General features: G+C 34.5%; 1 protein-coding gene across 1 annotated transcript in view; it reads right to left on the reverse strand.

Annotated features, from left to right (window-relative positions):
• Positions 1–4098: 4098 nt before the first annotated feature.
• Positions 4099–13544, reverse strand: part of LOC121443438 — a 110570-nt gene continuing 101124 nt past the window's right edge. Inside the window, exon 4 of the mRNA XM_041645195.1 lies at positions 4099–4845. Coding sequence (XP_041501129.1) covers positions 4099–4845 — 747 coding nt within the window. The remainder of the gene's footprint in view (positions 4846–13544) is intronic.

Here is a 13544-nt window from a genome sequence, read left to right on the forward strand (position 1 = left end):
GTGCGGGAGAGGGAGGGGATTGGGAAGAAGTGTAAATATTTGAATGGACAATAACAACAACAAAAATCTAGATTGCATATTGTGGAACAATGGTCTGGAATGAAGTCGTGTGAGAAGAATTCTGAGTTCTTGTGAGAGTACTCAAGAAAACAAGAGCCTTGTGACCTCAGTTTCTTCAAAACACGGAACTGTTCTTGGAATGTGTTTTTATGCTCCTCCCAGGTGAAGCGGCTAGGAGTGAGCTTACTTTAGATTACTCATTATTGCTTGCTGCTGCTACTCAAATGTTGAAATGACCCTTTATATGCATCTATGGGAAAAAAAACACGATTTTACTAATTGCCACTTGTCCTTGTGACTGTGTACAGCTTCAACTCATGAGAACTTCAGTCATATCACCTTTCTTAACCTTTGGAATATAAATTGTCTGGGACTCTGAATAAAGTTGACTATTGCATGAGAAAAAAAATAAGAGTTGCCATGGTTATAGTGTCTCTTCACAGCAATAGAAACCCTAACTAAGGCAACAAAGAAAATTCCCATAAAGAAATGAAAAAAACTAAGTCATATTTATAACCAATATTTAGATACTATTGAAGTATCAGTTTGGCAGAATTTATTATTTAGCAAATATTCCTTTCCTCCTTCTTTGTATGTCAAATCTATCTTTTTATGGTCTGTTTATTTTGGTATGTGATTTTCTTTGGTTAGTAAAAAGTGAGTAGAAGTCTGAGCAGAAGCTATAAACACATAGTGTAACCTGATTTCTTATGTTAATAGTATCTGCCATGAGAATATTGTATCCTTAAGAGAGGATAATTTCATCAGCCTATGTTCTGCAATGTTACTAATAATATGGGACAGACCTGAAAACATCTCACCTTAGATGACCTGTGAATAAGAATGATAGTGTAATGAAATATACCTTTTGCTTTACATCAGAGATTTAGATGTAAGGCCAGCTCAAAAGGAGTGAAATCATGCTTGGTCAACTATCTGGTTGGTGAAATCATGGATTTTAGATAACCAACATGGATTTTAGAGGATGACCAACACTTGACTAAAAGAATACCATCTCTTACTACATTCTAAATATTTTCCCTTATGCCCATGGGTTACTGAGGTCCTCATCTCTAATCAAAGAAACTTCTCTTTGCAACAGACATAAAGAAACCTTTACAGAAAACCACAACCAATCTGAATGCAGAGTTGCCAAGTCCAATCTGAATGGATACAGCTACAAAACAATCCTGCACTTAAGGCACAAAGAACATTGTAGAAGAGGGAGTGGAAAGATTCTAATATCTAGAGAGTGCCAGGGATTTTGCTGTGAGACTGTGTTTTCTAGAAAACCAGAAGCTACACCCATACAGCCTCACCATCATTCTGCCTAATCATGAGTTGAGCAAGGACAACAATAGACATGCCAAAGTTGATGAGGGATATAGGCAATTTAGGAACGCTGAGAGTGGGAGAAATATGTTTCCTTAGGAGAGCACTTAAATTGATTATCTAATAAGAAATGGTTATCCCAGAATGAATAACTACTATTTAATCCAAAATGTCAAAGTTTGTGAGGTTTTAATTAATGTCAATGAAGTTCTGAAGAAAATCAGTATTTCTGGATTGACTATACTGAAAAGCTGGTTTTAACGTGTCTTACATTTAAAATTTTCATCAACAGTTGCATCAATAGGCATGTTAACAAGTAAGGGGCAAAACTGCAGAACCACACCCCTAGACAAGAAACTACAGGCAAGTAATGACTGCTGAGAGATGGAGATATACCATCTCCCAGGAATGAGCCCCCTGGTGTGGGGCAATTGTCTATATTCTTTCAATTATGTTTTAAATAAATGATGATTGGCCAGTAGCCAGGCAGGAAGTATAGGCAGGACAACCAGACAGAAAGTAGAGGTGGGGAAATGAGAACAGGAGAATTCTCAGAAGGAAGAAGCCCATTCCTCCGCAGTCTTGTCCCAACCACAGAATAAGGAAGATGTGATTGCTCTGCTGAAAAAGGTACCGAGCAATGTGGCTAACATAGATACAAATAATGGGTTAATATAAGTTATAAGAGTTAATAAGAAGCCTGAGCTAATGGGGCAATCAGATTATAACTAATGTAGACTTCTGTGTGATTCTTTGAGACCTAATGACTGTGGGAACCTGGCAGGACAGAAACCCCATCAACAGCTTCCTAATTGTTGTCCTATCAAAAATCCCTCAAACCATATACACACAAGGCACAAAAACAGACTCATTAGTTTGGGTTTCTATATTTGGCAAACATGTATTTATACATATATGTATGTGTGCATACATATATACACATTTTTACAATACACACATGTATACATATATGTACACATACACATATAGCTTCCCTCACCTGTTTGCATGTATATGTACATGAATGTATATATATATAAACACATATGTGTATATTTGCATAGACATATATGTACACATACATGTATGTATGCACGTATATGTATATACATACAGGTAGAAGAAGCTATCAACATGGAATGCATGGAAGAATTACAAAGAAGGAGACTTGATGGAGGAGGGTCATCTGTCTATCTGTTGCTTTCATTGGTTAATTAATAAGGAAACTGCTTGGCCTGATAGGTCAGAACATAGGTGAGTGGAGTAGACAGAACAGAATGCTGGGAAGAAGGGAAGTGAGCCAGATGCCATGCAGCCAGCCGCCAGGTCAGACATGCTGAATCTTTCCTGGTAAGCCACCACCTTGTTGTACTACACAGATTACTAAATATGGGTTAAAGCAAGATGTGAGAATTAGCCAGGAAGAGTCTAGATATAATGGGCCAGGCAGTGTTTAAAGGAATACAATTTGTGTGTTGTTATTTCGCGTATAAAGCTAACCATGCAGGAGCCGGGCGAGATAAAAAGCAGGCCTGCCCACACCTCCTCTCTACAGAGACTTATGAGGAGCTGGAGGAAGGAATGAAATCCCTTAAATATATATATTTTATGTAATTAGATTTTAATTCATGTTGTGAAAAAATAAAAATTATTTAAAGATAATTTAAAAAAAATAATGTGTTTTAAAACTTTGATTTTTTGTGGATTTCACCTTATGCATTCCAATCCCACTTATATCCCCATCTCCTAGTATCTGCCCTTGAAGCCTAAAATAATTTTTAGATTCAATGTAACATGAACAAAACTTACTCTTGAAAACTGAAAAACTGTCCTATTACTATACTAATAAAGAGTGATTTTGTTTTAATTTAGACATATTTTCTAGTTATTCAGTATATAGAACTGATGTTTCAAAGAGTATTTTTACTCTAAATTGGTAACTGTTCAATAAGGTGCATGCTAAAAATGGTCAATATGCAGAAAGCATATTGAAAAATATCTAATATTTCCAACAGAGTTTAGAGCTAGTTTATAGGTTAGAAATCTGCTGTGGAATGTGGCATTTGATACAAAGTGTTTTTTTCATATATGAACATTATGAATAAAACATTGACTTAAAAGTAATAAAACATTGATTTATGTCATACAATTTAGTACCTTATATATAGGATATTACTATATGTAGGAAAACAAATAAATCCTTAGAGAAATTGATGTTTTTTGTGAATTCAGAAGCTTTATATTATTGTTCAAGACATAATTAACTAGAGGATAATTTGACATCCTCATTTCAAATAACTGTATAAGGTTTTTCAACTATTATCTTCCCTTTTTATGTATGACTAATGTTGATTTTTGAATAATAGGAGATGATGTAATTATTTTATTGCTTATTGTTTGTGGAGATATATAAAATACTATATTTCTGGAAGATAGATTTATCATTTTTTAAATGTTTTGTCACTTTTGGGAAATATCAAATATATTGTTCCTTTTCACTTCATACATTATTCTCAAATAAAAGAAAGATGAAAGTAAACAACACAGTTTGAATTGTTTCCTTTTACTAAATTTCTTTAAGTTCTTAATCCCTATGTAATGTATCATTATACTCATAGTCATATATGTGTTCATGTGCAAAATCCAACCTACTTTAGAGATATAGTACATATTGGGCATGCTATTATAAAGTCACATGAAAGAAACTTACTGGGCAGATTGTCTGGCAGATTTAGAATTTTCTTCATCATATACTTCTGCTGGTTTCACGGTAAGTCCCACTGCAGCTCCCAGAAGAAATTCTTCTTCATGTCTCATGGGAAGTCTTCGTGTTGGTTGCAGAGCAATTTCCTGTGCAGAACTCACAGCATGCATCATGAAAGGACTAACAGTTCTTGTCTTTGCTTGTCTCATTTCTTCATGTCTCATGGGAAGTCTTCGTGTTGGTTGCAGAGCAATTTCCTGTGCAGAACTCACAGCATGCATCATGAAAGGACTCACAGTTTTTGTCTTTGCTTGTCTCATTTTTTCATGTTTCATGGGAAGTCTTCGTGTTGGTTGCAGAGCAATTTCCTGTGCAGAACTCACAGCATCCATCCTGAAAGAACTCACAGTTCTTCTCTTTGCTTGCCTCTTAGTGTAACCTCTTGTAAGACTCTCAGCACGTTCTCTATCACATCTCTCAGAGTATCCTTTTTTAGGGCTCAAGGAACGGCCCCTTGGAGGATTCATTACAAGTCCAAGTCCTTGAGCAGGCATCACTGAAGAATCTCTAGCAGAACTTTCAACACAACCCCTATCTCTTCGGGCAAGTCTTCTTCCTTCAGGTCCCCAAGCAGGTCTCTTTGCTGATCTCCAAACTGGTACCTCAGAAGATCTTCTAGTAACTTCTCTCATAGGTACTGCCAAACGTCCCCCTTCACCTCTTGAAGCACTACTGTAGTTGTCCAGCAACTGAAGAAAACAAAAATAAGAACAAAGGGTTTTAACTTTCAAGTTAAGATATTAAAATTAAGAAAGTTAGTAGACATGTAAGATTACTAAGGGTAAAAATAAAAGTTAGATTTCGAAATGCTTAGTTTAAGTTCATTTATACAACTTGTTTCAATTTCAACCAAGTTTGAAAGAAAAGGTAAATAGCCTTGTGCTTTTTCTCTTCCTGTGAAAATAATCATAAAAGTTTTTAGACATAAAAACAGCTATTAAGAACTTAGTACCTGTTCCAGCATGAATTTAATTTTTAAATATAAAAAGTTACATCACAACTTATTTTTTGAGCATTTCAAGCAACCTTTCTTCTTTTTTTTTTAAAGTTAAAAAAGGCTTCTAGTCCCACAAATGGAAGCTAAGCACAGCTTCTTGGTAACAGCATTTTTTTTTTCAGATAGGCTCTGTTTGCAAGGGAGTAACAGTAAAACTGTTCTGCTTCTTTAAAAAAACAGTGGCTTCCTGGTTCACCAGCAGGAAAGGTTCTGATTCTTTCAGGAGGTCCAGCTATAGAGCATTTAAATAGGGTTTGTGAGCAGACTGCTACAACTTGCTTAATGGCAACATAGACCAGATGTGTGCCTGAAAATGGGACAATACGCATGACTCTCAGAGGCAGCGAACATGCCTTAGCCATGTTAGAGTGGGTGGAACCAACAAGCAGGACCACAGAGTTGGTCCTAGCCATACCTGCTTAGCAGTTTTAAAAAGAAGTACCCCTCAACAGAAAACAATTACAGATATGTAATCAAGAGAGAATCAGAAAAAAGACCTCTAAATGGGTCACAGTGTTGGATAAATGTATGGAGCTTTGAGAGAAAAGGATAAAGACCATAGACAGTCATAATATAAAAGATTATAGTCATATGTTAAAAATTGTAGAAAATGTAATAGAGTAAGAAAAATGAGTCACATAAATATGGAATGAATATACACAGAGAGTCTGGATTATGTATATTATTGTGCCTTATTTGAATTTTTTGACTATGAATGAGCTAAGAACAGAGAGACATCTCATTATATGGGCTGCTAAGATAATCCAAAATATGTACTTTAAAGGTATCTTGACTTCCAAATTTGGGTCTAAGGATTTGTTGCTTTGGCAAAGACGTTATTTTGTTTTCACAGAGAATGAGAACCTGTGGATTCTTTCTACACTAATTTGGTTTGATGTACCCCCTGAAAGGTTAAACACAAACACTCCCCAAAATTACTTCACCCAATAAAAAGCAGGAAGCAGTTTGGAGAAAAAATATGTAAAAATTCCATAAACAACTGTTTATAAATGTTTGTTTGCATTTAAAGGGGAATATTTTATAGAGATTTGGGCTGGTATGGATCTTGGTTTATTGATGCAAATTTAAGGTCAGTTTTGTTATATATGTATTTCTGCTCTTGATTGTGTTTGTACAGCTCATTTAAAAATGTAATGCATAATTAAGAAACATAGGTTAATAGAGTCATCTATAATAGTCAAGCTTGTAGGCATGTTAGTTAGATTTTTTTAGATATACAGAGAGATATTTCAGTTAGACAATCTTCAACATTTTTAAAGTCCTTCAGAATATGGCATTTAAAATGTTTTAAAAACTTAGGAACTTTCATGACAGTGAGACACATCTGCTTCTGGCAGCACCAATCTACTTCAAGAGGATGATGGGTATCAAAGAGGCTCCTCATGGAGTTTGTTAGCCATTCGAGCAAGAAACTGTCCTTGCTTGAACTGTTTGACTGGACTTGCAGTACCCACAGAAAAATGACTGCTTGAAGCTGACTAAAGAAGGTAAGACAGTCCTTCAGGGTTCCTGCTTCATGAGAGAATCAGCAAGACATTCTGTAGGACACAGAAGAAAGTGACTGACAAACTTCCAATATAGGTGGAACTGTCTTTGAAATTTCTGCTTCATGGAAAAGTCTGCTGGATATCATGGGCCAGTAGGCTGAATATGTGTGCCTGCAGTGTTACAGAAAAACTTTGGGTGACTGTCCAGAAAGCGAGATGTCTCTGTCAATTCTAGAGTTTTGGAAGATTCTTACAATGCACATCCTGTTTACTTAGGTAATATTATATCCTTCTGGAATCTTTGATGAAGTTGAAGAACAGATAATTATAATTATAGTTTTCCTTAGTTATGATAAAATAGATATAAACATTGTAACCATAATTCTTGCTTGATACCTGCTTTGTTATATGTAATTTTACTATGTTAAAGTTAAAACCTTCCTTTTCATTTAGACAGAAAAGGAGAAATGGTGTGGAAAGTCCTTCTAATATGTGTTGCTTTAATTCGTTAATGAATAAAGCTGTCTTGGCCAGTGGCTTAGCAGAATAGAGCTAGATGGGCAAACTAAACTGAATGTTGGAAGAAAAAAAGGCAGACTCAAGAAGCTATTAGCCACCAGAGGAGAAAGATGTGAGGTGAGCTGCTTGCTGGAACCTTGCTGGTAGGCCATGACCCTTGTGGTAAAAATATAAAATAATAGAAATTTACTATATAAGCCAGCTAGCAATATGCTTAAGTGATTGGCCAAGCAGTGATTTAAATAATATAGTTTCTGTGTGATTATTCTGAGTCATGGTGGCTGGGAAACAAACAAGTAGTCTCCTCCAACATTGTATAAAACTTTCTTTTTAACAGAAAATGGAAGAAAGGAAAACCAGATACAGTCTTAGGATACACACTGGCAGTAGAAGAGTAATGAAGCACAGGTAATTAAGAGGAAATTGATGTATTTTGAGCAAGCCTTCCTTATATAGCTTTTGCTTTTAAAGTATGTACATCATTTACGTATTACTGTATGATAACTGGTTTAAGAGAAACACATACAGAATCGACATCAGAAAAAGGTTCTTTGCTGGATATCAACATGTAGAAAAATAAAAATAGACATATCTATCACCATGCACAAAACTCAAGTCCACAAGTCCAAATGGATAAAAGACCTCAACATAAAGCCTTATAAACACTGAATCTTATAGAAGATAAAGTGGGAAGTATACTTGAACGCATTGGCACAGGAGACTTCTTCCTAAATATAACCCCAGCAGTACAGACACTGAGAGCAACAATTAATAAATGGGACCTCCTGAAACTTAAAAGCTTCTATAAAGCAAAGAACATGGTCAACAAGACAAAACGACAGCCTACAGAATGGGAAAAGATCTTCACTAACCCCACATCAGACAGAAATCTGATCTCCAAAATATACAAAGAACTCAAAAAAATTGGACACCAAAAGAACACATAATCTAATAAAAAATGGAGTACAGACATAAACCAAGAACTCTCAACAGAGGAATCTAAAATGGCTTAAAGATACTTAAGGAAATGTTCAACATCCTTGGTCATAACAGAAATGGGAATTAATGGAATAGAAAGATATGGGGTGGGGATATGAAAGCAGGGTAGAAGATGAGTGTGGGGAAGGAAAACTAACACTAAAGACCTTTGAAAGTGTCATATAGAAATCTATTACTATGGAAGCTTATTAAAATAGATACATGTATAAAAAGAATTTAAATGGAATTATCCTATAACAGGGGAGGGGCGTAGGATATCAGAAATGAAGTTTAGTGCCAGGTATGGGTTACCTCTTTTCAAATTGTCAATGCAGTCCATAGACCTTCTCTATCAAGACGTACTATTGCATTGTTCTTGGCTACTTTTCAGAACTTGTCAGTAAGACCTTCTTGAAGATATCACACACCTGAATTATATGAATTGACCACTTCAGCCTGTCCCATAAGTTTCATGCCTACTAGCTATCTTTCATAGTTCCTGAAGGTTCTATGTATGCTAATGGCTGAGAAAACTCACCAACAGTCTTTTCAAGCTATTATCCCTATGAGCAACATATCCCTGGTGAAAAAGATCCACTCGTGCAATAGTAGTGCAAAATAATGGAAGTAACAGATACTTTCTTATTGGATTTTAAAGCCCACTCCACATGATAGAATTCATGCCTAATACCATTAACTGGGTCAAAAATTCATGGCTAGCTAGATCATAGGCCCTAGGAAAGAACGTTGCCCTATTATTCTGATTAACAGACATAATTTATACCCATATATTAGTGTATCTCTCACCTTTCTTGAGAGAAGCATCTTTAGCAGTAGATAATAATTAGCAGAGATCCACCAGTAGGCAACATAGTGAGTATGAGAGACTCTGGACTGTTGAGCCCTATATGGGATATCTATATTACACGCTCTCCTCGAAATGCTCATTGTAGAAGATGTGATGAAAAGTTTGTAAGAGTTGGAGGGAGTAGATGACTGTTATGAAAACAGTATTTTTAGGACATGAGAACATAACTGCACACATGAAAAGTGTAATTGTGACTGCAGACATATGACTTGCACAAAATTAAGCCAGCCATTATCCCACCATGGAGAAAGATGTAAAGGGGAGACTTGATAAAATAACCAGAACTGAGTGGCCATAATTCAAATGATTTGTAGATGGTGACTAATACAACCTTCACAGACTCTCTACGAGGTAGATACTGTTATTATCAACATGCTATAGGTAAGCAAAATAAAGACAGAGTGAATGAACTAACTTGTTCATGGTAAAGGGTGTTAAGTGATCAAAATGGAGACCCTACCATAATACTGAGTTCTCAGTATTATGAAGGGCTTTTTTAAAAATGAAGTAAAAATTGTTATTCCAGGTTGTGGTGTGTGTCCCATTCTGAGCTGATTTATAAGGGAATAGGCTACATACAAGATTGCTTTAGCACTAATTTCTTTAAAAGTAAGTTTACATAATCTCTGTATTAAACATTGTTGTGAATTCCAATGAACTCAATTCCAATAAACCACTGTAAAATAAATGCTATATGTTTCTTTATAGCTCTATGGATATTTAACTATCTTACCTATTATAGCCAGAAATAATTAAATATTTAAGATACTTCTCTATAGTCACCCGACAGGAAAGGAACACAGATAAAAATGCTCCTGGATAGCAATCATTTAGTTGAGATATTTAAGTTGTAGTAAGAACATTCAGTGTATGCTAGTTACAAACATATACAATTTTTAAGATGATTTGCCAAGAAGCATTCATCAGTGAATATCAATTAATATTCTCATACTTGTAATACATTATTAGAATTAAAATCACAAAATATAACATGTCATGGAGTAAATACAATATATTTTCTTTTTTTTTTTTTGGTTTTTCGAGACAGGGTTTCTCTGTGGCTTTGGAGCCTGTCCTGGAACTAGCTCTGTAGACCAGGCTGGTCTCGAACTCACAGAGATCCGCCTACCTCTGCCTCCCGAGTGCTGGGATTAAAGGCATGTGCCACCATCGCCCGGCCTTTATTTTCAAAATATAAAGTAAAATACAGATATGTAATCAATGATGGATTAAAAAAATGAATAATAGGCATTATTAATGAAGTTTGTACAAATCCTCCTAATGGGCAAACACCTATTAAAATGGAAATTATCAGGCATATAGGTACATTTCATAATGCAGACTATTAATCCCAGTTGGGCTAGAAATACAATATTGAAACTAGGAAATAGAGAAATAAGAAATAATAAAATAAAAATGAAAAGATAATATTATTATAATGCTTAGACAAATTTTCTGTCATCTCCCTGTTTCCTATTATCTCCTGTGCCAGACTTAGGTTACAAAGTGATTGTGACCCTTTTCCCTATCATTATTCATTTACTGACACTCATAGTGTTTTTTATTTTGATGTTCACTATTTAGTTGTTTCAGTAGTAAGAGCAGGTTTTCCTACAAAGTAATTGGAAGAGTCATATAAAACCATGGCATTTGCATATGATGCTATGGATGATCACACAGTACTGTGTTGAAAAGTCATAGTTTAATGTTAAGAATTAAGGTTGTTTAGAAAATATGGAACACAAGAGAAATATTCCTGATGTATGATACAAGTAGATACAAGGGAAATACTAGTTCTGAGTAGTTAAATGCTAATATTAAATAATATTAATGTATTTTTATTACTTCAGAATAATTGCAGGAAATAATTTAATAGTATAAGTAGTTTATTTTGGCTAACATTTTTTCTTACATAGGTGTTTTATACCATGGAAAGTGCTATAACGTGGCTTGAAATTTTATAAATGCTTCATTTTATATGTGGAGAAAAGCACTGTAGTAAATAACATGGTCAAGAAATCAAAGTTACTTATGGACAATGCCAAAACAAAAATAGATAGATAGACAGACAGATAGATAGATAGATAGACAGACAGATAGACAGATAGATAGACAAGCAAATAAGTAAATAAAATCAGCTAAATTCTCAGACCACTACTACTATACCTCTGCATCTAACTTTCACATATCTAAACCAATGTTATGTAGAAGATACTTGTTAATTACTTTACTGATAGTATGAGACAGATTTTAAACCAGAGATTTTGAGAAATGGCCTCATATATCCCAGACTGACTCTGGAGTGGCTATATAGATAAGATGACCTTAATTCTTTTCTGATCTTCCTGTTTCTGCCTCTTAAAAGCTAGGCTTACTTATATGTAATCTACATGTATGTACTACATCAAATTTTATAGTGCTGAGGACTGAACTCAAGGCATTGTGCCTAGTAGGCAAACAGTCTACCAATTGAAATAGATTTCTGAAAGATTTGCTTATCTTTATTTTATGTATATTAGTGTTTTGCCTGCCTATATGTATGAATACCAATGTATTCCTGGTGCCTATGGTGATCAGAAGAGTGTGTCTGGTTCATTGGAACTGTTGTTACTGATGCTTGTTAGCCACCATGTGAGTTCTGGGGAGTAAATCTGGCTCCTTTGTTAAAGTAGTAATTTTAACCACCAAGCCATCTCTCAAACCTTCCTAAATCAGATGTTCAAAAATGGGTTTTAAATGTATTTTTCATGGGGTTTGTAGTTGACAGTTTGAAACATAGAGAGTTGCTTTGAAATAGGTTTCTTACTATGGATTTACCTATAAGAAACAACCCCTTTTAAATAATGTCAAGAAGAGATTTAGGTTAATTAATTCTGAATTATCATAAATTACTAATTATTTGAGTTTGAAATAATGAAGACTAATCATACTGGGGTTTAATTAAATAATCACTCACAAAAATAAGTTAGCATCTGTTACTTTTGCATATTTTTGATGATTAAGAATTGCTCTTTGTAATTGAGTTTGCTGCAATGTAGTTATATTCGATTTTAAAAATTTCTAGACTGAGCTTCTTTATTTAAAACACTATACTATTATAAATTGTTATAAATATGTGGCATTTCAAATCAAGTGCTAAAATTTTTTCAGTGGTCCCTTATTTCCTCTGTTTTAAATGACAAACCACATGATGTTTAGAGATGCATGTAGAGATACAACAGGTATGTAAAATACAATACCTAGTTAAAATAGCTTAATTTTTCATTGGTAAATACACACATTCACAGATACTCTCTCTGTCTCTCTCTGTCTCTCTCTGTCTCTCTCTCTCTCTCTCTCTCACACACACACACATCTTAAAATCTGTCATCAACTTGGTCTTTTTCCTCAGTCTATCTGAATGTCTATGAGCATTTAACATTTAAAAATAGTGGATTTTATTTGATAAAATAATAACCATTTGTAATTATATCTACTCTTGTGGCAACAGCAGTTTTTAAGAGAAATAACTGTCTTTCTAGCTTCTCAAAGAAAAAAAGAAAACATGAGCACAATGCTCACATTGAAGACCAACTTAAATGATTATACTGCCCTTTTCCTGTTTGTCATTCCTGTTTTAATAGAAACTCTCAGAAGTATTTAATTGGTAGTAGATAATCTTGACCAATTATATTTTTCTTTATTGTAAGGGGCAAACTCACAAAACAGGAACGAGAAGTCTAAGCTCAGATAGTAGATAATGTTTAAATGTAATAAATTGTGGTATTAAAATGGATTTGTTCATAGATTTTAAAGTAACTTAGATACTGATTCTCTAGTGCGTGAGTACTAATTTAGTTTTATTTTAACACTTTTTGTTAACTTTTAATAAAGGGGTATTCACAGAAAGGGATGTGAAGCAATTTAAAACAGAACTTCCATAAACCAGGTGGTGGTGGTTCCTGCCTTTATTCCCAGCACTCGGGAGGCAGAGGCAGGGAGATCTCTGTGAATTCGAGGCCAGCCTGGTCCATAAGAGCTAGTTCCAGGACAGGCTTCAAAACTACGGAGAAACCCTGTCTCGAAAAACCAAAGCAAACCAACAAAAAACAAACAACAACAAAACAACAGAACGTTCATATAAACAGAAATAGATTCATAGTGCTAAAATTTCTTATTTCCTATATTTACTATAATTATAAAAGTGGGCAACAATAAAAATGGAAAATTGGGAAATAATTTGATGAATATGAGATTGACTGGTGATAATAATAATGTGGCCAATATGTCTTTTGTTTTAGAATTATTCACTTTTGAGACATCAAACTGATCCGTGTGGTTAACTATTTCCATGACATTTTCCATCTCTTCATTCAGGCCTCTGCTCAAATGTCAACATATCTGACAAACCTTCTCTAATCATCCTAAGATCAGTTTATCCTAATTTTTTTGACATTTGAATGAATATTTGTGGAACCTATAAGAAACTTTAAAATTATCGCTCTTTGGAAAAAACTAAGGCCCAGAGAATTAAAGTGC

The sequence above is a fragment of the Microtus oregoni genome, unplaced genomic scaffold, assembly GCF_018167655.1.
Source record: "Microtus oregoni isolate MIOR12 unplaced genomic scaffold, Mior012 000107F_000, whole genome shotgun sequence".
Taxonomy (NCBI): domain Eukaryota; kingdom Metazoa; phylum Chordata; class Mammalia; order Rodentia; family Cricetidae; genus Microtus; species Microtus oregoni.